The sequence below is a fragment of the Symphalangus syndactylus genome, chromosome 24 (assembly GCF_028878055.3).
Source record: "Symphalangus syndactylus isolate Jambi chromosome 24, NHGRI_mSymSyn1-v2.1_pri, whole genome shotgun sequence".
NCBI classification, from domain to species: domain Eukaryota; kingdom Metazoa; phylum Chordata; class Mammalia; order Primates; family Hylobatidae; genus Symphalangus; species Symphalangus syndactylus.
The window spans coordinates 44,057,609-44,081,674 of NC_072446.2; the positions used below are offsets into that span (position 1 = coordinate 44,057,609).

Genomic DNA, 24,066 nt, shown 5'->3' on the forward strand with positions numbered 1-24,066 from the left:
GTCTTTATGCCTGATTTTGCCTATTAGTATTTGCCCCATTCCTGTCCTTGGAAGCTCTACTCTGAATGACAAGGGGGTTGGGAGACTACATTTTGTAGGCTTCCTTGCCAGCTGAGTTACTGTTAGATTTTGCCAGTGGACTTCATAGGTCAGGGACTAGAAAGTGGGAGGAAATGAGAACCGATCCTGTTTCTGGCTCTAGCCATGGCAGGTGATTGCTTGTGGTTGCAAGTAGTCACAAGTGATTACAAGCCTCCAGCACCATCAGCAAATACAGGTTATAAGCACCAGACCAAGGGTGCTATCCTGATTTCTGGGTAAAATTCCCTTCCTTTTTCTCATCCAGCTCTTTTTTGTTTATTTTGTTATGGCCATCCAGGTTGGAGTACAGTGGCGCCATCATGGCTCACTGCTGCCTCTGCAGCCTCCACCTCCCAGGCTCCAGTGATCCTCCCACCTCTGCCTCCCTCAGCCATGCGCCACTGCACCTGACTATGTTTCTTATTTCTTATTTTTGTAGAGGCGGGGTCTTGCTGTGTTATCCAGGCTGGTCTCAAACTCCTGGGCTCAAGCAATCCTCCCACCTCAGCCTCCCAAAGTGCTGGGATTACAGGCATGAGCCACCACACCCGGCCTCATCCAGCTCTTCCAACACCTTCCTATCCAATTTCCAGCATTAAATTTCCCTCCACTTTAAATGCCTAGAATGGGTTGTTTACCTGGCAAGACGCAGACTGATACACAACTTCCCCTTCAGTCTGATAGAAACTCAGCAAAGCCTATCAGTTATCAATACTCTGAGAATGGCTGAAGCAAATTCAAACGTTCTCAGCTGACCCACCTTTGGCTGACCCTCCTCCTTGGAGCCATCCCTGTCCATACTCCACACCCTGCCCACCTCCCGCCTGAACTTCTAGAGCCACTACCTCTATTGCATCCTTGACTGCCCCAGTCCTGTTGATCTGCAGTGCTGTATTTCACGTGTGCAGCTCCTCTGCACTCTCACGGCACCTGGCTTCCACCCTAGCATGCCTCACAATGTACTGAACTATCCTTTCCCTTGACTAGAAGCCCCAGGAGTTTGAGTGCAGGCACTGCTGATACTGATTCCTTGCACACCTGGCAATGAGCAGGTGCTTACAGAATGCCTGGCAGCAATGTAATGGTACCTGTAGCAGAAGCTGATGAGCAGAAATGAGTTGCTCTGCCAGGCCCTTGGTTCAAGAAGAGCCCAGGTGGGATCCTCTTTTCACACAATGTGTCCAGAAGCCAACTGATGAGTGTGCAAGTGTGCAAAATAGGAACTGAGGGGTGGGCTGAGGCCCACCCCAGGGAGAGGACCTGGGGCATAGAGACAACACGAAGATGAGCTAAGGTGCCTGGTAGCTTTAATGAGCACCTTTTCCTCACTTTGTCCCTCCCTCTCTACTCTTCCCCTTCCCATCTTGACAGGTCCAGCCTGCCCTAAGGCTCTTAAACCGCAGGTATCAATCCTTCTGTCCCCTTAGCCGCTCCAGGCGCCTGCGAAGGTCCGGGGGCACCTTGGCCCCAGCTGCCAGCAGCTCGCGCAGTCTCTGTTTGGGAGTCTTGGTGAGCACGAAATTGCAGGGGAAGGGGCCCTCTTCAAAGGTGACCCGACAGTTCCGTGTCACTGAATGGTAGCCCTCGGCACTGGCAGTCACCATGTAGTCCCCTGGGGTCAGCAGACGCCAATAATCCCCGCCCCACGCTGAGGAGAGTGAAGGGCACGATCAGGACCCAATCAATGATCCTCTGCTTCTTCCCAAGCCTCCAGGCCTCCAGCCCCTTCCCTTGCCCTCCCGGTCAAACACACCCGTGGTCACGTCATGGTTAATCCCATCCACGGCAATGACAGCATCAGCAATCCCAAGCTCCGTGTCCTTGTCCCGCACCACTCCTGCAATGCCCATGCGCACCTGTGTGGGAAGAGGTTATCAGCGCCCTTCCCCTTCTGCAGGATAACATGCCGTTTAGTTAACTTGCTGGCTCTGTTGCCCTGCAAACCTGATCAAAGTGGTAGGTCTACTATGTTCCTAGGTGACACTACTTCTGGAAAAAAAAATCTTGATTGATAAATCACATCTGGACTAAGAAAACGATAAATGCCTGTTAGGAAGGCTTATCTATCCTTGGGCTTTCCCAGGTTATTGGGCTTATCTTTGGTAGACCCTTTGGAAGCTCTGCTTATGGAGCCATTACAAGGGTTATGAGCTCCATGGAACATGAAGCTTCTATGCCAGGACAGCTCCTGCACCTGCCTCACACGAGTCTCTCCCGAGGATAGCTCTGGGGCAGCGCCATGGACCACCACCTAGACTGCAGTGGAGGCTCCTCCCACCGGCTCTAACACGATGCCACGCTGCCAGCAAACTGCACTTCCTGTCCTGTGTGCTTCCAAGACAATCTGATACCAAGCATGGCCCATGGCATCTTGTAAGTCTAAATGCTCAGCTGGACCTTAGAAGAACCCCTGGTAGGAGCTGTAGCCTAAATGGACAGCAGGAGTGATTCAGGCAGGCCCGGGGCTGGGATGCAGATCTGACCTGCTCCAGGTAGGTGAGGAGGGCGTCTTTGTTGTTCTCCCACTCCTGGGGCAATTCATTCTCATGAGGGAACTTGTCACAGGACAGCTCTACAGTGACCTCAAAGCAGTTGGTGTGTAGGTAGCTGAAGTCATTCATGCCTAAGGGTACCACAGACACTGGTGCCTAAGCAAGCAAGATGCAGTCCCATCCTCCCGCTACCCTCCCCTCTCTGAGGGACACTTCAGGGTGGGAACAGACGCCAGCACTGTACGCAACCGCAGAATGTCTTATCAGGGCAGGGGTTACGGGGCCAGGGCTAACTCCACCCTCAGGCACATACTCCCGGGGACTGTGTGCCAGTCAGCCCCGTTGATGATGTTGCCGTGCACGGAGAAGTCCTGGCTGTGGCAGGGTCGTCGGCTGGTGTCCTGCATGGCCAGATTACTGCCAGCATAGACAGTGCTGAGCCAGCGAAACACAGCATCATCTGGTGTGGGCGTGAGCTCGCGGGCAGCCCACGGGGTGCGAGTCATGTCGAATGGGTAGGACACCACGAGCTCACCCCCGTGGAGGTTGGCACTGAGCACAAAGGGGATCCGCTTCATCCACTTGATTACTGCTCGAGTTTCAGGAGCCACCTGGATGGGGCAGGTCAGGAGGGGCAGGAGACAGAGACAAGGTGCCCACCGCCGCCCCACAGCCCTCCACTGCCACCTTCAGAATACTCACGGTGGCATTGGGCAGGGTGTAGTAAGTGGGCAATGGCAGGTGATGATTGGGGACGATGTGGGGCACCTTCCCATCGTCCTGCGCTTCCCACAGTGGTGTGTTGAGGTCAGCAAAATTATGGTTAAGGTCGATGCTCTGGTTGTTCCAGCGGCCCTCGGCCCAGCCCACCAGCTCTGAACCCTGCCAGGTAAGCAGCTTGTTCAAGTCGAGCAGGTCCAGCCACCAGGACAGAAGGACAGAGTGGCCCTCATGTTGGGTGGCCTACCCGGTGGTAGGCGATCTCATAGCCATCAGGGTTCATGGAGGGCAGCAGGTGAATGCGCATCTCAGTGAGCAGCCGGGTCACCCGTGGGTTCCCTCGCAGGAACTCATGGCACAGGAACTGCATCAGGAGCAGAAGCAACTCCCGCCCTAGGGCCTCATTCCCATGCATGCCAGCCACGTAGCGCACCTCAGGCTCCCCTGGGGACACATGGGGGCTTGCAGCGGGCTCATGCCTGGGGCCCTGCCCTGTGCCTACCTCTCCCCACTCCCCTTGCCAGTACCCAGCTCATGCTCCCCAGGCTGGTCCGACATTTCCATCACATACAGCTTCAGGCCCTGGTAGCTCTTCCCGATGCTGTAGATGCGGGTGATGTTGGGGCATTGCTCGTGTACCTGCTTCATCAGCTGGCAGGAAGAGTGTAGCATGGCATGAGGCATGGGAGGGGTACACCCAGGGGCAGATCACATGTGCCATGGAAAGACTTAAAAAGTCAGCGATGGCCCACACAGAGGGGGCATCCCATCATGGTATAAGAGGGCAGCGGCAGCAGAGCCGGGAGGAAGGGGCAAGACGGGGGGGCGCCATAATAAGGGAAAGTGGGATGGAGCTTAGGGGTCCACAGGAGAGAAGGCTGAGACATCAGGAGGCAGCAGGGGCATATAAGCGCAGTCACAGCAGGTTGTGCCCCGGTGGGAAGGGGACCTGAGATGGGTGAGCCCTCCTTCCCAGGTCATAGTGGTTATATCTGACCTTCCTCATGGCTTTGTAATTGTGATGCCGAAAGTCTAGAGGGTCAGAGGATCCCGACGCAGAGGCCTCAAGGAATAGGTCATTGGGGTCTGGTGGAGATTGAGTTTATGGTAAAGGGTATGTCCACAGTGAAGGATGCACCCTGCATCCAGGCCCTGCCCAACCAGCCCTGGCCTGACTGCCCACCTGAGACTGGGCAGGCCAGGATCTCTGCCCGGAGGCAAGGCGCGCCTCCCTGGAGCCAGGTCTGGGGCAGCAGGCGAATGAAGCGGGCCACCTGGGGCTCTGGCAGGAGGTTCAGCACTGGAGTTTCTGGGTCTGAATTGGCAGGAAATACCTGGGGGCAGCAAATTCTCTGTTGTGGCTGCTCAAACCCCAGAAGCCTGGCCCAGGACCCAGGGAAGGAGCTCAGGCCTCGAAGCTCACTGTCTCCCCACCCCAGTGGGCTCAGCTAGAGACTTGTACTGTGCATCAAACACAGACCCCAGCCCACAGCCCCTCCCAATGGACAGCCCTAGGCAGCCTTGCTCTCTGGGTTGGACACAGTTCATTAGACCAGTTTGGCCACATGACTCAGGGGAAGCCAATCCTAGAGCTGGTCAGGACTCCACATTGTAGCCTGGTGTAAAAGAGGTCCATGAGACACGGAAGTCAGAACCACGAGGAGGCAAGAAGTGATGTGGACCAGAGGCCCCAGGCCAGAAGGGGCATGCCAGGAGCAAGCTGTACCGTGAAGCAGCACCCACCCTGTGGTGACATTATCTGGGGAGGATGTGGGCATGTCCCAAAGCAGCTGGCTCCCAATGGTGCCTGCCGCATGCCACCCTCCTGACAACAAGCCCCACCCCCCTGAGAAGCCTAAGCTGGCATCTATTCCTTGTCCTCAGAGGAGCCTCAGCCTAGCCTGGACTGGGTGCCCAACTCCCAGCATGGAGGGCCCAGCCACACAGTGGGACCACTCACTGCGTCCATCCCACTGCTGTGGTTCCTACTTCCCCACCAGGTCCGACTGTCATTGCTGAACTGGACCTTGTATGATGTGACCCAGTCATACCTGGCAGAGGTGGAGAGAGATCATCAGTGCCCCCAGGACTCCCACCCCAGTCCTTCTGTGACCTCCTGACCTAGGGTTAGTCTGCCTCACCTCCAGACAGAGTTCCTGCCCTGTGTGATAACACCCGAGAAGCGGGTGGGGTGCCCAGCATCCACCTGAAACCATGGATCAGTGTCCTGCTCCTCAGCACACCAGCCTCCATCATATAGATCGCCGTCCTCCAGGCCTGACTGCAGACACAGGACATGGTGGTCAGGCCCAGGTGGACAGAGTGGGGCAGGCCAGGACAGAGAGGAGGCAGCAGAGAAGCTCCCAGGGGCTGCCTTCCCTACCCTGAGGCCATAGCTCTGAGCCAGGATTACTGACCTGAATGTTGAGCCGTCCTCGGTGTGGTCCAAGACCAAAGGACTGGCTGCTGGATGCCTCAAGCCGGCTATCTGAAACTCGCAGGGACTCCAGACCCAAAGGAGGACAGCCTGGGGTGGGGATAGAGCAGTGAGACAGGACCAGAGGGAGGGTAGCCAGGGCAGGTGGGAAGCTGAGACTAAGCTTGCTCCTGTGCTAGGCAAGCAAGGGGCATGCCGGTGCCCATGAGGCCAAGAGCTGTGTTGGTAAAGTGCCCCAGGGGCTGCAAGTCTGGGCTGGGCCCCTGGAGAAGAAGTACCTGTTTCTTGTTTCTCAGCGGGGTTCAGGGTCCCTGCCGGAGTGGGGGTCACAAGGGGCCTGGCAGTCACCAGAGGGGTGGGACGAGTTAGCTTCTTCCGCTTCTTCATAATGACCTTTTTCTTCTTGATGACTCGAATCCGGACATGCTGTTCTGAGGTCCCTTGGGGTCCGAGAGGCACAGCATGGGGGAAAGGAAGAATGGTGAAACCCCGGATGGAAAGGTCTGCCAATCCAAGAAGACATGCAAACCCACAGCAGGCCACACCGCCAGGATCTAACAGCCTTCGCATGACATCAAAGGCCTGCAATCTGACCCCAACCTGCCTCTCCAGCCACTTCCTTGGCTCCTCCTTCTCCTCCCTGATGTGACTACATGCTTGGCCAGCCTCCCCTCTGAACCTCTAATCCAATGGAGAGCTGCACCCAGCCTCTAGAAACTGTTTGGTTGCTCCAAAGAACTGAGTCTGGCACTTTACCTTCAGGCCTCTGCACTAGCTATCCCCTCCCCTGTAATGCTACCCCTCGCCTCTGATTTTTTCACCTAATTCCCATTCTTCCTTTGCACCTCAGCCCAGATGCCTTTCCAAGGAGGCTTTCTTAGCTCCAGACTCAGCATCGTGCCCCAAAACCCCTGTGCCGCTTCCATTGTTGTATCTGCCCTCTGGGCTCAGATGGCCTGTCCTGGAATCCATGTCTGCCTGGGTGTCGAGGCTTTCAGGGCTGGGCCTGCCCGCCTGCCCACCCGCCTGCCCTTCAGCACAAGGTTCTGCACAGGGCAGGTGCTGGGGATACCCATCAAAGCTCCACAGCTGCCTCCAGAACAGGCTGCCCATTTCCACATCTGGTGCCCCTGTGCCTTTGCCCGCCGCTTCCTTCTTGGCAGCCCTCTCTCTCTCTCTCTCCAGACTCTCCTGACTCGGGAACATCACCCTTCAAGACCGTCTTCCACTTGCCTCCTCTAGAAGCCCCTGAGTGCCATCCACTTGCGCTCCTCCTCTCCTATTCCACATCTGGAAAGCTGGGAGGTTGGGCTGCCTTCCTCTCCCGCTCTGCCCCATCCTCCCGGCAGCCTCAGCGAGGGGCTCTCCCTTCTTTCCTTTTGTTCTTTCTCTCCAGCCCTCGCCTTCAAACTCTCTCCTACGCAGTCTTGCTCTGCACCTTGAGAGCTTTTGCCCCTCTGTCTCCCCTCCTGCCAGTTCTGGCCTGTTTCGTCTTTGGTGAAAAGGAAAGGTTTGGGGCTTGGAAGAGGCAGCATCCCACTGGCGCCTGTCCTGGGACTGCTGACTAGGTCTGGCAGGGAACCGGGGCTGCCGAGTCAGCAGCCATTGCTCCCAGCAGGGAGTTGAGGGAGTGTGAGTGTGTATATGTGTGTGTGCACTGTGAGTGTGTGAGTGTATGTGTGTGTGTGTGTGCACTGTGTGTGCGCGCGCGTGCACGTGTGAGTGTGCGTGTGTGAATGTGCATGAGTGTGAATGCGCGCGCGTGTGCGTGCGAGTGTGCGTGAGTGTGAGTGTGTGAATGTGTGTGAGTGCGCGCGCGTGTGTGCGCGTGTAAGTGCGAGCGTGCGTGTGGGGTGAGTGTGCATGAGTGAGTGTGCGTGGGTGTGAGTGTGCGTGTGCCCGCGTGTGTTAGGGAGGGGTCGCCCCACGGGGCAGGGGAGCCGAGCAGTCGGCTTGCGGGCGAGCGGACCGTCGGTCGGGGAACTCACCGTTAGCTGTCTCCGCCGGCGGCTGTGCCGGGCTGCTATGCGGGGCCGGGATCGAGCCCGGGACCTTGGTGGTCCCGGGCTGCGCGAGGCCCAGCACCGAGTTCCTAGGCGCCCCCAGAGCCGGGCCGACGGCCGGCGCGAAGGCGGCCAGGGCCAGCAGGAGCCCCCACATGGCGGGGATTCAGTGCCAGGGGCGCGCGGGCCGCGGCGGGTGGTGGGTCGGTCTCTTCCTGCCGAGTGCGCCGAGCCCCCCGCCCCTTCCTGCCCCCCGCCCCTCCGCAGCCTCCTGCCCGCCCACAGCCCGCTGCTCGCCTCGGACCTCGGAGAGGAGGAGAGGGCCGGGAGGAGCGAGCGGGGCTGACCTTCAAGGGGCCGCCCCAGGTCTCGGGACCGCCGACTCTGCCCTTCCTCTCCGCCGTCTGGGGCTAACCCGCCTCACTGGCGCGCTGCGCCTTTATAGTCTGCAAAGCCACACTGAAGAGACCAAAGATCACCTGGTGGCCATCAAGTCGACAAACAGGAGGCAAAGCCCCTTATCTGAGGAATTCAGAATAACACTTCCCTATTGTCTAAAGCCACATCTGGTACCAAGCTTCCTTCCCAAGAATTTATAAGTAACTAGAATTTCTGTACATTTCCGGAATGCGTGCACGTTAAGACCCATTGTGCAAACTTTGCTGACATCAAGGCACCAAAATATCGACAAATGTAACCATTTACCATGACCTAAGTGACTAATGTGGTCCAAATTACCCTGCAGTTCCCCGCAGGGAGCTCAGTCCTCTCTTGCTGAAGCGCCTACTGCGCTCTGCTGCAGCGTCCTTTCCATCTAATAAAACTTTCCTTTTCAAACCTATACTGTTGTTAATAAGTTATTTCACCACCCGGGAGCCAACCACTTCCCAGTTCCGGAGCTCTGACACTTCGCCTGGCATCTTGGTGGCCCATACGGGGACTTCACTGGGATTTCCCTCTTCCTTTTTCTCTCTGCTTCCTTCCACGGTCTGGTTCTTTACTCTTTGGGGAACTGACGGTCCTGGTGGAGGCAGCTCTTCTGTGGGATCCTGAAGCCCTAGAGAAGGGATACCTGGCTGTCCTTGCCCTTAGGGGTGAGGTACTGGCCAGGGCTCTTTTATGTTTTCGGACTGCCAGTGAACCGGCTTGAATTCTCGTTAGCAACTGACAGTTTCTGGCCAAGCGCCATCCCCCAGTGTTACCCCAAGGCCAAGACAAAAGAGCTATAGCCCGTCAGAGTGGCAGGGCACTTTCATTTTAACACTCCGTAAGCCTTGTCTGGAAACGGTGGATCTCAATTCTACACAGGGATGCCTCAGGGGTCTTGTAGTTCCTTGTCTAAACCCAACTTCGGTTCAATTAATTCAGTTCCATCCAACTCGCCCTTGGATTGCCTCCTTAAAAATGGTCCCATTGGTCTCATTTTGACCCACAAACTCTTAAAAATAAGCATATAAGGCTGAGCACAATGGCTTATGCCTGTAACCCCAGCACTTTGGGAGGCCAAGGCAGGCAGATCACCTGAGGTCCGGAGTTAAAGACCCCAACTCTACTAAAAATACAAAAATTGGCCGGGCACAGTGACTCACACCTGTAATCCTAGCACGTTGGGAGGCCAAGGCGGGTGGGTCACCTGAGGTCAGGAGTTTGAGATCAGCCTGGTCAACATGGCGAAACGCTGTCTCTACTAAAAGTACAAAAAAAAAATTAGCCAGCGGGCTAATTATATGTGGCGGGCACATATAATCCCAGCTACTAGGGAGGCTGAGGCAGGAGAATCGCTTGAACCCAGGGGCGGAGGTTGCTATGGGCCAAGATGGCGCCACTTCACTCCAGTCTGGGCAAAAGGGTGAAACAACGTCTCAAAAAAAAAAAAAAAAAATACAAAAGTTAGCTGGGCGTGGTGATGCGCACCTGTAATTCCAGCTACTCCAGAGGCCGAAGCAAGAGAATCACTTGAACCTACGAGGCGGGGGTTGCAGTGAGCCAAGATGGCGCCACAGCACTCCAGCCTGGGCAACAAAGCAAGACTCTGTCTCAAAAAATAAAAATAAAAAATAAGTAAGATTTTAAAAAGCATATACTTTTTTTGTAATATTGCTTGGGTTCAATACAAGCTCCCTAATCAATCAATTTGGCCAATTAATGAAACTTGGGATTGCAATGTTATTTTACAACTTAACTGATTTTTTGCTGGAACCTTGGAAAGGATTCAGAAGTCCCATATGTTCAGGTCTTTGTTGCTTTATCCCCAAACCCAAACCCAAAATTACATACAAATTGTCATGTATGCTTCCAAGGAACTTCCTCCCTCCCCGATTCTGATGTCTTAGATGATCCTTCGTTTTGCCTATTACATCCTCCTCAACCTGCTCACTCTTCACCTACACCCTCTCCATCTGCTCCATTCCCTAGTCAATCTCCCACCCACATACCCAAATACTTTCTCCCCTTCACATACTCTCAGGGGAGTCACATGTGCTACTAGTACAGAGTCCTCAGAAAAATCCCCAAAATATTTTGCCTCTCCCTAAGGTGGCTAATGAAGATTTGGGAACAAGCCGAGTTCATGTCTCTTTTCTGATCATGTCTGATCTTTTGCAAATTCAATCCAAGTTGGGTTCATTTAGTCAGGATCCCTCTAAATTCATTCAAGAATTTCGGACTTTAACTGTCACCTTTGATTTAACCTGGCAAGATGTATTTGTGGTGTTAACTACCTGCTGTACCCACACAAAAAAAGTCACACGTGGTCTTTAGCGTGGGCAGATGAAGCTCATGCTCCCAATCCTAATAACAGAGCTGGGCAGAAGCTGTCCCCAACATAGAACCTATTGGCAATACCAGGCCACCAATTCTGGCCCAAACAGAGGTAGGGGCAGACAGAATCATATGGTAATTTCTCCGTTGGAAGGATTGAAAAATATATAATAAAACCTGTTAATTTTTCTAAATTATAAGAAATAATAGCTGGGCCCAGTGGCTCACACCTGTAATCCCAGCACTTCAGGAGGCTGAGGCGAGTGGTTCACCTGAGGTCAGGAGTTTGAGACCAGCCTAGCCAACATGGAGAAAACCCGTCTCTACTAAAAATACAAAATTAGCTGGGCATGGTGGTGCATGCCTGTAATCCCAGTTACTCCGGAGGTTGAGGCAGGAGAATCGTTTGAACCTGGGAGGTGGAAGTTTCGGTGAGTTGAGATTGTGCCATTGCACTCCAGCCTGGGCAACAACAGCGAAATTCCATCTCAAATAAAATAAAAAGAAATAATAATTTTGCATGTGTGAAACTATCTGAAAGCCCTGCCCTTTTCCAAGCTAGACTGGTGGAGGCCATGCATAAATACACAAATTGAAACCCCAGGGGCCAGGCGTGGTGGCTCACGCCTGTAATCCTAGTACTTTGGGAGACCAAGGCAAGGCGGGCGGATCACCTGAGGTCAGGAGTTGGAGACCAGCCTGGCCAACATGGTGAGACCCTGTCTCTACTAAAAACACAAAAATCTGTGGGCATGGAGGTGCATACCTGTAATTCCTGCCTTTTAATGCTTATATCTTCCAGCTTACAATGATTCCACCTACAGATGACTATGCAATCCCATTACCAGCCTGCAACAGCAACTTCTATTTTCTTGGGGCCTCTTGATGAAATCTGGTCTTCCCTCCATGAACAAGTTTTCATGACCCTTCATTCCATTCATGACAGAAAGCAAGAAAGGGAAAAATGCAACTAATCCTTTCAACGCCCCTTTTTAGCAGGAAGTAGCCAGACAGACTGGACACCCCTCTTCACTGTGCCATTTTCCATTTCTTGGGATCCTAACAGACAAGTAGACATGAGCATGGAGAAATACAAAGGGTCAAAGATTTGCCCAAAATATTTATCAGGGGGAAAATGAGGAGAGCAAGGATCACCTGGTGGCCATCAAGCAGACCATCAGGAGGCAAAGCCCCCTATCTAAGGAACTCAGAATGATATTTTCCTATTATCTAAAGCCACATCTGGTGCCAGGCTTCTTTCCCTAGAATTTCTATACATCTTCGGAATGCACACATGTTGGAACCCATTGTGCAACCTTTGCTGTCATCTAGGTACCAAAATGTCTACAAATTGAATCATTTACTATGACCTACATAACTAATGTGGTCAAAATTACCCTTCGGTTCCCTGCAAGTGAGCTCAGGCATCTCTTGCTGAAGCGCCCCGCTATGCTCTGCTGTGGAGTTCTTTCCATCTAATAAAACTTTTCAAACCTATACTGCTATTGATAAATTCTTTTACCACCCGGGAGCCAACCATTTGTGGCTGCGGCTCCCGGGGCTCTGACACCCCGCCTGGCACACAACACTTCACTTAGCCCCTCGAGGCCCTTAGCCCGCAGCAGACATCTACTTTGTACTATGCACTATGCCAGGAGTTTCACACGTGGCCGCTCAATCAAACTTCATTTTACAAACTGGTAAACTGAGGCTCAGAGTGGCTAATGACTTGGGCGAGGTAGCAAAGCTGAGAACTTTGGGAAGGAAACTACAATCCGAGAGGAAAAGCTATCCAGAGCCAGAGGCCCCCTGTCAGGGCGGGTGGGACAGAAGGCGGAAAAGAGTGAAGGGAAAATGAGGCGGCAGGGGGCTAGGGGGCGACCCAGAGCCTGGAGAGAGGGCTGCTCCCGGAATCCTCCAGAAAGACAACCCAAGGGGACCAAGAAGAGGCGGCACGGCGGCGCTTCCCACCACCACCATCACCAACCCCGGCCCCGCCCCTCCTCTCCTTTCCCTTCCCTCCCCTACTCCTTCGCTCACTCACCCGGCTGCCACGTCCCGTCCCGGGGTTACATAACCCGGAGAGAGAAGCCTGAGCGATAGCCCGCGGGCTGGGGCTGGAGTGGAGGAGCCAAGGCTTGACGCGCGCCCTGACCTCCCCTCCAGCTCCCCGCCCCCAACCCGTGTTCTCCTCGAGCAGCCGGCAGCCCTGGGTCTGCCCAGATCCGGAGATGCCCTTCCCGTCCTCCCTCCAAGACCCCCTTTGGAGCCTGCATTCCTGGTCATCTCTCCAGAAGGAAGGAAACGCGTCCAGCGGTGTGCCTTTGGCCAGCGCTTGGCCTTGGCAAAGGGCTCTCCAGGGAGATGCTCCCATCCCCACGAGAAGCGATGCCCAGAAGTGGCCGGCAATCCTCTGGCGTAAGCGGGGCCCTGTGCAAATTTTTTTTGCGGGGCCACTATCTATATAAATGATTTGAATCACCCAAAATCAGCTTGTCGGCACCATTCTGGCGGCCCACGTTCACACGAACCCCAGAAATAGCGCGCCGCAGTCTGGGACTGGGGTCCACCACCGGCAGGGACTGCCTCATAGGCACCGGTCCTGGAGCTCCTCGAGGCATCTGGTCTGCCCCACGCGCGCAGGGTAAAGAGCTAGAGGACCCCCGAAAGGGAGTGACCCCACAGGGCACGTGCAACTGGGTCCCGCCTCGGAGCGCCCTGCCTCGACGGCGCTGCCGGGTCCCAGGCACTGGATGGGAGGACAGAGAGGCATTCAAGGGAAGCGCTGCATAGCCGGGACTCCCTGGACGCCAGGCCGGGGCAGATGGACAGCGCCGATGCTTCCTGAAGGTGGGAGGCCGAAGTCTGAACAGGTCCCGAGGGCTGCTAAGCCTCCCGCCAAAGCCCAATCTGGCCACCTCCAGGTCTCTGGTCCCCACACCCATCCATGTTTCTCAGGGGTTGGGAAGGAAGGAGGGGGCACAAGAAACAGGACATCTCAGCCTCCTGAAGCCCACACCCCCTCCAAGCCGTTCCCCACCCAGTAGGCAAATTTTGTCAAGTTCCTCCAGGCTTAAGCCCCCAGTGGGTTCACCTGCAAGGTCTTCAAGACCAAGTTCTTCCTGCCCACGCCTTTCCCATTCCATCTGCCTCCCTATCCCCTGGCTCCCATCCCCCCAGTCACTCTGGCATTCTAGCTGCTCCTCCCAGGCAACAGCCCAACTAGCCTCCCGGCCTTTTAATTTGTGCATGGAATTTGCCTTCTCAGTCAGATTTCCTTTCAATATCACCTGCTCCCAAAGGCTTTCCCTGACTACCCTGACTAAAGCAAACTTTTTCACTTTACACACTCTATCCTCCCACCCGTTTAAATTATTGCCTTCAAGGCACTCAACACTGAGATGATCTTGCTTTACTTATGTGTTGGCTGTTCAGGTTCCCCCGCCCCAAGCAGGAGGTAAGTACCCTGCCAGAAGAACTTTGTACCCAAATGTCCACAGCTGCACCTCAGAGCCTAGAACAGCACCTGGTCCCTAGTCAGCTCTCATAAAGTGTGTGTATAATATATTCAAGGTTAGAGGGGACAAAGCAGGGCTGAAAGGATCTCCCCAACAGTGCCAGGTTTTGCAGGAGAGGACGTGGCAGGCTATTAACTGAAAGACCAGTTCCCAAAGTGACTAGGATGGAGCAGCTGGCACTCTCCCACCAATCTTTTAGGGGCCAGGTCTGCAGGATGCTCCACCTCTTTTTTTTTTTTTTTTTTTTTTTTTTTTTTTTTTGAGGCAGAGTCTCGCTCTGTCTCCCAGGCTGGAGTGCAGTGGCCCGATCTCGGCTCACTAAACTGCCACCTCCCGGGTTCAAGCAATTCTCCTGCCTCAGTCTCCTGAGTAGCTGGGACTACAGGCGTCTGCCACCACACCCGGCTAATTTTTGTGTTTTTAGTAGAGATGGGGTTTCACTGTGTTAGCCAGGATGGTCTCAATCTCCTGACCTTGTGATCCCCCCGCTTTGGCCTCAGAATCTGCATTTTAACAAGACCTCCAGAGGATTCAACCCCAGGAGATACATATGCGTGTTAAAGACTGAGTTTTATCCCTGGTATTTGATGCTGTCACTGGTAATTTTATCTTATGCGTATATCCACATAACTTTAGGGAATTGGTCTTTCATTTACCCTGGGAAGGAATATTCCTGATCTCCACAGCATAACTATCTGTTGATTTGTTCTTTGTATCTAAGGCATTTTTATTAAAATAGTACAAAATATAGTTTTGGTTTTTTTTTTTTAGAGACACTGTCTTGCTCTGTTGCCTATGTTGGGGAACACAGCCCCATACCACCTAGCGGTTACCCCGAGTCCCTCGGAGACAAAGGAGTTAGAAAGAGACAGAATAAGCGTTTAAAAGGCGGGTCCAGGGGACCGGAGCGTCGGAGGCTTGCTCACGGCCCAGAGCTCTCAGGCTCCGCCCAATTTGTTGGTTTACAAGCTCTTTGTTCGTAGCGCAGATGGGAGGAGGAGGAAAGGATGAGGAAAAGGATTAATCAGTGAAGGAGAACTCGAGAGTCATTCGATAAGATGTATAGCAGTGGCGGTTTCTGTGAATTTCCTTGAGCAAAGGCGAGTGTCTAAACTACTTAAGATCTTTAACTGGCCGGGCGCGGTGGCTCACGCCTGTAATCCCAGCACTTTGGGAGGCCGAGGCGGGCGGATCACGAAGTTAGGAGATCGAGACACTTCTGGCTAACATGGTGAAACCCCGTCTCTACTAAAAATACAAAAAATTAGCCGGGCATGGTGGCGGGCGCCTGTAGTCCCAGCTACTCGGGAGGCTGAGGCAGGAGAATGGCGTGAACCCGGGAGGCGGAGCTTGCAGTGAGCCGAGATCACACCACTGCACTCCAGCCTGGGCGACAGAGCAAGACTCCGTCTCAAACAAAAACAAAACAAAACAAAATTTTAACTTATCGGGACTGAAACGGGTGGCAGTGGGTTTCAGGAGGAGCCAAGATGTTTGATTATACTCCACTGCTTCAAGGGAGTGCTATCTGCCTGAGCAACCTGTGGAATGCCGCTGAGGGGTTATGCTCTCCGGCATAAAGACATGAAGGCAATAAGGAGACTTTTCTCCTCAGAGGCCGCCCATGGCTTCCAATGGGTGTCTCACACAGGGAAGACTAACTCAACTGGCACCCCAGAAACTCTCTTTCCCACAGCCTAGGCTGGAGTGCAGTAGTGTGATCACAGCTCACTGCAGTCTCAAACTCCTGGGTTCAAGCGATCCTCCCACCTTGCCTCCCAAGTATCTGGGACGTGTCACCACGCTCAGCTAATTTCTACTTTTTTTTTTTTTTGAAACGAAGTCTCACTCTGTCACCAGGCTGCAGTGCTGTGGCACAATCTCGGATCACTGCAACCTCCACCTCCGGGTTCAAGCGATTCTCCTGCCTCAGCCTCCCAAGTAGCTGGGATTACAGGCGTGTGCCACCACACCCGGCTAATTTTTTGTATTTTTAGTAGAGATGGGGTTTCACTGTGTTAGCCAGGATGGTCTCAATCTCCTGACCTTGTGATCCACCCGCCTTGGGCCTCCCAAAGTGCTGGGATTACAGGTGTGAGCCACTGTGCCCGGCCACATTTTTTTTTTTAAGAGACAAGTTTTCGCTATGTCATCCAGGCTACAACATAGTTTTTATTTTTATTTCAATTGCTTTAGGGGTACAAGCGGTTTTTGGTTACAGGGGAGAATTGTATAGTGGCGAAGTTTGAAATTTTAGAGCACCCATCACCCAAGTAGTGTACATCGTATGCAACATGTCGTTTTTTATCTGTCACCCCCCACTTACCTTCCTCCTTCCGAGTCTCCAATGTCCATTATACCATTCTGTATGCCTTTGCATATCCACAGCTTAGCTTCCATTTATTTATTTATTTATTTATTTATTTATTTATTTTTTGAGACGGAGCCTCACTCTGTTGCCCAGGCTGGAGTGCAGTGGCACAATCTCGGCTCACTGCAAGCTCTGCCTCCCGGGTTCACGCCATTCTCCTGCCTCAGCCTCTCCGAGTAGCTGGGACTACAGGCGCCCGCCACCATGCCCGGCTAATTTTTTGTATTTTTAGTAGAGACAGGTTTCACCGTGTTAGCCAGGATGGTCTCGATCTCCTGACCTCGTGATCTACCCTCCTCAGCCTCCCAAAGTGCTGGGATTACAGGCATGAGCCACCGCGCCTGGCCAGCTTCCATTTATAAGTGAGAACATATGGTATTTGGCTTTCCATTCCTTAGTTACTTCACTTAGAATAATGACTTCCAGTTCCATCCAAAAGACATTATTTCACTCTTTTTTATGGCTGAGTAGTATTCCATGGTGTGTGTGTGTGTGTGTGTGTGTGTGTACACACACACACACACACACACCACATTCCCTCTATTCACTCATCAGTTGATGGGCACTTAGATTGGTTCCATATCTTTGCAATTGTGAACTGTGCTGCAATAAACTATGTAGGCAGGTGTCTTTTTGATATAATAACTTATTTTCCTTTGGGTAGATATCCAGTAGTGAGATCGCTGAATTGAATGTAGATCTATGTTTAGTTATCTGATAAATCTCCATACAGTTTTCCATAGAGGTCCAGGCTACAATATAGTTTTAAAGGTAAATCATATTTAGGCTTGTAATGGAAGACTCTGCTCTAGGCCTTTCCCAAGCCAAGCACTTTTAGTTCTTTTTGTTATTTCTCCTGTATTTATCTCTATGCTTAGATTTCTTGCTATTTCCTTTTTTCTTTTTTCTTTTCTTTTCTTCTTCTTCTTTTTTTTTTTAAAGACAATTTCTTGCTCTGTTGTCCAGGCTAGAGTGCAGTGGTAAGATCTCAGCTCACTGCAACCTCCGCCTCCCAGGCTCAAGCGATCCGTGTGCCTCAGCCACTCAAGTAGCTGGGATTACAGGTACCTGCCACCATGCTCAGTTAATTTTTGTATTTTTAGTAGAGATGGGGTTTTACCATGTTGGCCAGGCTGGTCTTGAACTCCTGGCCTCAAGTGATCTGCCCACCTCAGCCTCCCAAAGTTCTGGGATTACAGCGTGAGTCACTGTGCATTTCTTGATTTTTCTATATGTAGTTGTTATCTGTGGATTTCTGCTACGAAATTGAGGAATTAGTTTTTCTACCACCCTCCCCTCAATACACACATCCAGATACACAAACTTACACTCCCTCCTTCCATTTTCAGTAAAGCTAAATTGCCATTTGGAATCAATATTCAGTGCTTTTGTTACGACTATGTAAATATTATGTTTAACTTTTTGTGCTACCTGGAGTTAGTAATTACTTTGTTTTTATCATTTGCTTAGTTTTCTAGTCATCAATCATTAATTCAATCCCAAAGCTTCCAATACAACTGAACATTTACCCAATGTAGCCAAACATAGCTAACAATCAGTTGATTTCATTTTCCTCTGGAGACATCACTCCTGGAGCACATCTTCTGGTTTCAGGCTGGGTTGGTTACTTTCCATACCCGGGGGTATAGTTGACATCCCAGGTCTTTCTCATCGTCCCTTTTCTGTGTTTAATCTCATTTAGTGAATGCCATATTTCTCTCTTTCTTAGTTTAATTCCTTGTTTTGCTGAAGCACATCCTCCAGTAGCTTTCTAAGAAAGGGTATATGCAAGGTCAAATTTTTGAGACCTTGTATGATTGAAACATCATTATTCTACCCTCCCAATTAATAATCATTTAGACATATACATTTCTATATTGGAAATAATTTTGAGGGCATTTATTGTCTTCCAGCTACCAGTACTGGTGTTTAGAAGTGTGATACCATTCTTGCTTCAGATCCGATGTATGTGATGTTTTTATTTGGTGGAAGCTCTTAGGAGTGTCTTTTTATCCCTGCTAATGTGAATTTCATTATATGCCTTGATGTTAGTTAGCCCTTTTTCATGTATTGGGCTGTGAATTGGTGGAAACTTACGGTCTAGAGAATCATGTCCTTCAATTCTGAAGAGTCTCTTGATTTTTAAAAATCTTCCCCTTCTGGTTGGACAGGGTGGCTCACGCCTATAATCCCAGCACTTTGGGAGCCTGAGGCAGGCAGATCACCTGAGGTCAGGAGTTTGAGACCAGCCTGGCTGACATGGTGAAACCCTGTCTCTACTAAAAATACAAAAATTAGCCAGGTGTGGTGGTGGGCGCCTATAATCCCAGTTACTTGGGAGGCTGAAGCAGGAGAATCGCTTAAACCTGGGAGGCAGAGGTTGAAGTGAGCCGAGATGGCACCATTGCACTCCAGCCTGGGCAACAAGGGCAAAACTCTGTCTCAAAAAAAAAAAAAAGTTTTCCTCCTCAGAACACTCCCTCAATAAACCATGTGTACAAGTATCCCCATCTCAGGCTCTACTTTTAGAAATTATGACCCATTGATATAGTCTGAATATTTGTCCAAATCTCATGTTGAAATCTCAAATCCCAATGTTGGAGGTAGGTCCTGATGGGAGGTGTTTGGGTCATGGGGGTGGATACTTCATGGCTTGGTGCTGTCCTTGAAATAGTGAGTGAGTTCTCTCAAGATCTGGTTGTTTAAGTGTGTGGCAACTCCCCCAACCACCATTTTCTGCCTTGCTCCTCACCCTTTGCCTTCTGCCATGATTGGAAGTTTCCTGAGGCCTCCCCAAAAGCAGATGCTGGTACCCTACTTCCTGTACAGCCTGCAAAACTGCAAGCCAACTAAGCCTCTTTTCTTATAAATTACCCAGTCTCAGGTATTTCTTCATAGCAACACAAGAATGGCCTAATACACTCACCATCTGGTGCAGTGCCTGGCACATAGGAAGCACTTAAATAAATGATTGTTGAATAAAAAATAAACTCTGAGAAAATCACAGACAGAACTCTCCTATACATGCGTACAGAGCACCTGGTGTATAGTAAATCTTTAAGGAGCTTTAGTCTCTCCGATCCCCCCATGCCCTGCAATATGGAGTAGCCTCATCTTGGTGGACTCATCAGGACATGCTCCCCAGGTCTGTATGTCCAGGAATGCAATTGTGTGGATGCATCCAGGGTTGAGTCCAGGAATGCATTTGTGTGGATGCATCCAGGGTTGATCAGGCTCAGGGAATTGGCAATCTTAAACCTTAATGCTCCTTGGCCGGGCGCGGTGGCTCACGCTTGTAATCCCAGCACTTTGGGAGGCCGAGGTGGGCGGATCACGAGGTCAGGAGATCGAGACCACAGTGAAACTCCGTCTCTACTAAAAATACAAAAAAATTAGCCAGGCGTGGTGGCGGGCGCCTGTAGTCCCAGCTACTCGGAGAGGCTGAGGCAGGAGAATGGCGTGAACCCGGGAGGCGGAGCTTGCAGTGAGCCGAGATTGCGCCACTGCACTCCAGCCTGGGCGACAGAGCGAGACTCCGTCTCAAAAAAAAAAAAAAAACCTTAATGTTCATTTACAAACACAATTGGAACTTAATGCCAAAAAAGAAATTCTGGGATCTTCTGTTATACCCTATCCCATTATGGACAAATCTACTCCTAAAACCCAGCTGCTGGATAAGCAAGAACAGCCAGAGCAAGGGCGATCAGTGCATGGTCGTTAGGGCTGGTGACGCTCGTTTCTGGGCAAGGCTTGCTGGAGGTGGATATGCAGCCTGATTCTTGTTCTGTCTCCTCCTCTCCTAGGGGCTGTATGGCCACTGTCTCCCCTTTTGCCACCCCTACCAGTTTTCCTTCAAAGTATGATATGTTGGCAAAGATTAAGTTCTCTTATTATGACACATTTCCGCTCTTGCCTCTCAAGTCACTAAACTGAGATGTGCTGGACCCCTATGGCCACCACCCATTTACAGATTATCAGTATAATCTGATATACTGATAGTCCAAGTGACTAACCCCTTCATTATATGTTCATTTTCCTTAACTCCATTCTCAGACTGTAACCTTAACCTCTAATATGGGGGTTACTAGGTCATAGTCCTCTTAAGTTCATGTCCTCTACCTCAGTATGCATAATACCCCCTATAAACTGTAGTGCTTAGAATACCTGAACAGCCCCCTCCTCTCTCACCCCCATTTAGCAGGTTATGCGGAAGCCCAGCCCCAGAAGCCTCAGGCAGTCTCCTGGCAGAGCCCATCTCTGCAATCTGGAACTTCAGGCCTGAAAAATCCCCCAGAAGGACCCACAGGGAAGACAGCTGGGGACAGAGATATTGAATGACTTGGCCCTGGACCTGCAGCTCTGCAAACTCACAGGAAGAAGAAAGCAGACCTCGCTCCCTTGGACAGATGCCCAAGCAGTAATGGGGTTAGAATGCCTTCCTGACAACTCAGATCCCCAAGGGAGGGCCCTAGGGCAGAGAATCAGCAAAGGCAAGAGGATGAGTCTTAGTTCTCAGAAATCCCTGACTTCCCAGCTAAGCCGCACCTAGACCACCAGCTGCTTGTGAGACCAGGGCAGCAGCAGCAGCAGCCTCCTCCCTACCCCACGGCCCCACCTGGCAACAGGTCACAATGCCCCAGGTGCCCATTCCCCGAATGCTGACCAAAGTGGAAGGAGGTTAGGAGGGTTTGGTGGGTGGGTATGGGGGAGGGGGAGACTCTGCAGGAGCCTAATTCCCCACTCTGAGATCACCCTTGTGTCTGCCAGGGCCCTACCCCTTCCCCCACTCTCACCCTTATAATCCTTTTCAGCACTAGGTCTTCCTGTCACCTCTACCTCCCTCCATGACCCGGCTCTGCTTACCCAGACCCGAAGCACATGAGGATCCGATCCCAGTTCCTCCAAGGGGCCTGGGTGCTGGGGAGGGATCAGATAGACCAGTGTGTCCACGTGTATCCCCCTGGGGCCCTAGCTGGGCCCAGCTCCTTTACATTGTCCTAGGGCTGGGGACACTAGGACTGACAATCCGGGCAGTCTTTTCCACGACTGGCCCAGCCCTGCTGCTGTTTCTGGTCAGCTTCCTCGCCTTTGACCTGCTCCATAGGTAAGTAGGCAGCAGCCTGGCAGATGGGCATAGTAGGCGGGCAGGCCAGTGGACAACTTCCCTAAACCCAGTCGACACCCTCTCTCTCCACAGGCCCGCAGGTGGCACTCTGCCACAGCGCAAACTTCTCACCAGGGGCCAGAGTCAGGGGGCTGGTGAGGGTCCAGGACAGCATGAGGCTCTACTCCTGCAAATGGGTACAGTCTCAGGACAACTTAGCCTCCAGGATGCACTGCTGCTGCTGCTCATGGGGCTGGGCCCGCTCCTGAGAGCCTGTGGCATGCCCTTGACCCTGCTTGGCCTGGCTTTCTGCCTCCATCCTTGGGCCTGAGAGCCCCTCTCCACAACTCAGTGTCCTTCAAATATACAATGGCCACCCTGCTTCCTCAGGCCCCCTTTTCTCTTTCCTGGCTGGGCAGGTGGGATGATACCCCTTTCTTCCCAGTCTGAACCTCACAGGACCTCCAGTCCCATATTATAGGTATCAGATACCTGGGTCTGAGTCTTGGGGCAGCAAGAGAAGGCAGGATACTAGCCAGGGAGCCCGAGGAAGAATGTGGCAGCCTTCTCAGAGCCTGTGGGTTGGGGGCAGCCACTCTGGCCTCCTCTGTGGCTCTAGAGAATGAAGGTCCAGACAGAAAGACTTGCGAGAGAACAGGTTGGAAAGGGGTGGATATCAGCCAGCAGGGAAAGCAGGAAAGGGACAGGGACCCAGGGAGGACTTCCCATGAGAACACATGAGAAACTACATCTGCAGGGCTCTGAGGCTCCCCTGCCAGCCTGGAGGTTCTGTGCAGAGGGACTTGGGTGGGCCTCACACCCTACAGTGACTCCTCTCTTGGATGGACCCCACCCTAGCCCGGGTCACAAAGGGGCTCCTCTGGGGTGGGTGGGGGTAGATGAGAGTGGGGACTTGGATCTGCCTGCCAGGCCATCCTGGGCGCTGCAGGAAGCAACATGACTTAGGTAACTGCCCAGAGGTAAGTCCCAGGCCCTAATTCTGTTGCCCTACCCCACCCACACTGGTGCCCTCCTGACCCCTGCACCCCCTCTCTGCCCCACCTGAGGTCCCAGGCATCTCCAAGGCCCTGGCCCTCTCCCCAGGTGCACCAGCCATGATGCAGCAGCTGCGAGTGGAGACAGATACCATCGGGGCTGGCGAGGGGCCACAGCAGGCAGTGCCCTGGTCAGCCTGGGTCACAAGGCACGGCTGGGTGCGCTGGTGGGTGAGCCACATGCCCCCGAGCTGGATCCAGTGGTGGAGCACCTCGAACTGGCGGCAACCGCTGCAGCGCCTGCTGTGGGGTCTGGAGGGGATACTCTACCTGCTGCTGGCACTGATGTTGTGCCATGCACTCTTCACCACTGGCTCCTACCTGCTGAGCTCCTTGTGGCCCGTCGTGGCCGCGGTGTGGCGCCATCTGCTACCGGCTCTCCTGCTGCTGGTGCTCAGTGCCCTGCCTGCCCTCCTCTTCACGGCCTCCTTCCTGCTGCTCTTCTCCACACTGCTGAGCCTCGTGGGCCTCCTCACCTCCATGACTCACCCAGGCTACACTCAGGATTTGGATCAATAGAAGGGCAACCCCATCCCACTGCCTGTGTCTGTTGAGCCCTGGCCTAGGGCCTGAGACCCCATGGGGAGAGGGAGGACAATGGGATCAGGGCCTCCTGCCTTGGCAGGCCCCAGACCCCCAATCCCTAACAAGTAGACTGGCCTGACCCCAGACTCCTTCCTCAAGTCAATGCTGCAGGTTCCTGGTGTGAGGGGCTGGGGGCTTTCAGAAGAGGGGTCAAGAAAGATGGCTTAGCCATTGGTGGAAATTGCTTAGCCAGGGGCAGAGCTTGACCAAGCCACTGATAGCACCCATATGGATGTGATGATACCCATGGGGCCCCCTTGGCAACTGACAGCATCTTTTTCTCACGCCACTCAGCTGTCTCAGCTTCAGACTCACTGAGAACTTCTACCTGGGTACCCCTGGCCTTGCCATTCCTCCCACCAATCCCCTCTTTCCACTTCCAGGAGAAATACAGACTCTAGAGAGGGTCCCAGTGACAAAAATCTATCAGGGAGAAGGCTGGCCAGAAGCCCCAGAAGACCTCAACTCACTTGCTCTCCAAACCTTGCAGCCCACGCATCCTCCTCCCTACATTTCCTACTTCCTGCCTCACTCCACATCCCCAACTCTGAGAAATGGGCCAACTGGGGTCAGACAGCACCTACTCACTCTCTAAGAATCCCAAGGTCTGTTATGGAAAAATGATCAAGAAGTCCCATTTCACCCACTTACACAATGTGTGGCCTTGGCCAATTAATTCATTTGAGCCTCAATGTTACGTGGGCCACTTCTGTCATGGGGTTGTTGTGAGTCAAAGACAATATCTATTTGTGAAGCATTTTGTAAAAGCCAAAAACCTGTAAGATGTTGTTTTGAGCTCTAAGAACATTCTGCAGGCGCATAAGATCTTTTGACCCCAAAGACTGTTGAAGGAACAGGAAGCTTCTCTGGGCTTTCAGATCAACTCTCTGTCCTGGATAGAATTTTGGCCCTAAAATGGTAAACAAGAGGTTGGTTAAGT

At 52.5% G+C, this 24,066-nt stretch overlaps 3 protein-coding genes across 7 annotated transcripts; 2 read left to right on the forward strand and 1 right to left on the reverse strand.

The window, feature by feature from the left end:
• Positions 1–1,371: 1,371 nt before the first annotated feature.
• Positions 1,372–22,274, reverse strand: CPXM1 (carboxypeptidase X, M14 family member 1). 3 transcript variants are annotated; one of them, XM_055266125.2, is made up of 15 exons: positions 21,979–22,274; positions 21,246–21,299; positions 6,009–6,170; positions 5,711–5,820; positions 5,435–5,574; positions 5,254–5,344; positions 4,477–4,627; positions 4,291–4,379; positions 3,821–3,944; positions 3,541–3,737; positions 3,276–3,455; positions 2,887–3,184; positions 2,565–2,704; positions 1,835–1,937; positions 1,372–1,729 (listed from the first exon to the last, which is right to left on the reverse strand). In XM_055266125.2, the coding sequence occupies exons 3-15, from the start codon at positions 6,115–6,117 to the stop codon at positions 1,488–1,490; spliced, it is 1,974 nt and encodes a 657-aa protein (XP_055122100.1). In that variant the 5' UTR covers positions 6,118–6,170; positions 21,246–21,299; positions 21,979–22,274; the 3' UTR covers positions 1,372–1,487. The 3 variants fall into 3 exon arrangements, with proteins under 3 accessions (XP_055122100.1, XP_055122098.1, XP_055122099.1); XM_055266123.2 differs by lacking the exons at positions 21,246–21,299; positions 21,979–22,274 and adding an exon at positions 7,719–7,976; XM_055266124.2 differs by lacking the exons at positions 21,246–21,299; positions 21,979–22,274 and adding an exon at positions 7,719–7,966 and having other exon boundaries at positions 3,109–3,184.
• Positions 21,055–21,871, forward strand: C24H20orf141 (chromosome 24 C20orf141 homolog). Its single transcript, XM_055266128.1, has 2 exons — positions 21,055–21,486; positions 21,580–21,871. Exons 1-2 carry the CDS (start codon positions 21,227–21,229, stop codon positions 21,815–21,817), a joined length of 498 nt encoding a protein of 165 aa, XP_055122103.1. The 5' UTR covers positions 21,055–21,226; the 3' UTR covers positions 21,818–21,871.
• Positions 22,275–22,352: 78 nt separating the features above from the next.
• On the forward strand, positions 22,353–24,066 carry TMEM239 (transmembrane protein 239). 3 transcript variants are annotated; one of them, XM_055266126.1, is made up of 2 exons: positions 22,353–22,466; positions 22,554–23,210. In XM_055266126.1, exons 1-2 carry the CDS (start codon positions 22,386–22,388, stop codon positions 23,058–23,060), a joined length of 588 nt encoding a protein of 195 aa, XP_055122101.1. In that variant the 5' UTR covers positions 22,353–22,385; the 3' UTR covers positions 23,061–23,210. The 3 variants fall into 3 exon arrangements, 2 of the variants coding, with proteins under 2 accessions (XP_055122101.1, XP_055122102.1); XM_055266127.2 differs by having other exon boundaries at positions 22,380–22,466; positions 22,591–23,210; XR_010119369.1 differs by lacking the exon at positions 22,554–23,210 and adding an exon at positions 23,510–24,066 and having other exon boundaries at positions 22,395–22,466.

Bases quoted from the DNA above. Each gene is read 5' to 3' on its own strand.
- CPXM1 (XM_055266123.2), bottom strand. From the start codon at position 7,890: ATGTGGGGGCTCCTGCTGGCCCTGGCCGCCTTCGCGCCGGCCGTCGGC. The intron at 4,380-4,476 runs GTGGGCAGTCAG...AATCTCCACCAG, and splicing joins CCTGGCCTGCCCAGTCTCAG to ACCCCAATGACCTATTCCTT. The intron at 3,945-4,290 runs GTCAGATATAAC...TCTTCCTGCCAG, and splicing joins ATTACAAAGCCATGAGGAAG to CTGATGAAGCAGGTACACGA.
- C24H20orf141 (XM_055266128.1), top strand. From the start codon at position 21,227: ATGACCCGGCTCTGCTTACCCAGACCCGAAGCACATGAGGATCCGATC. The intron at 21,487-21,579 runs GTAAGTAGGCAG...CTCTCTCCACAG, and splicing joins GCCTTTGACCTGCTCCATAG to GCCCGCAGGTGGCACTCTGC.
- TMEM239 (XM_055266126.1), top strand. From the start codon at position 22,386: ATGAGAGTGGGGACTTGGATCTGCCTGCCAGGCCATCCTGGGCGCTGC. The intron at 22,467-22,553 runs GTAAGTCCCAGG...GCCCCACCTGAG, and splicing joins ACTTAGGTAACTGCCCAGAG to GTCCCAGGCATCTCCAAGGC.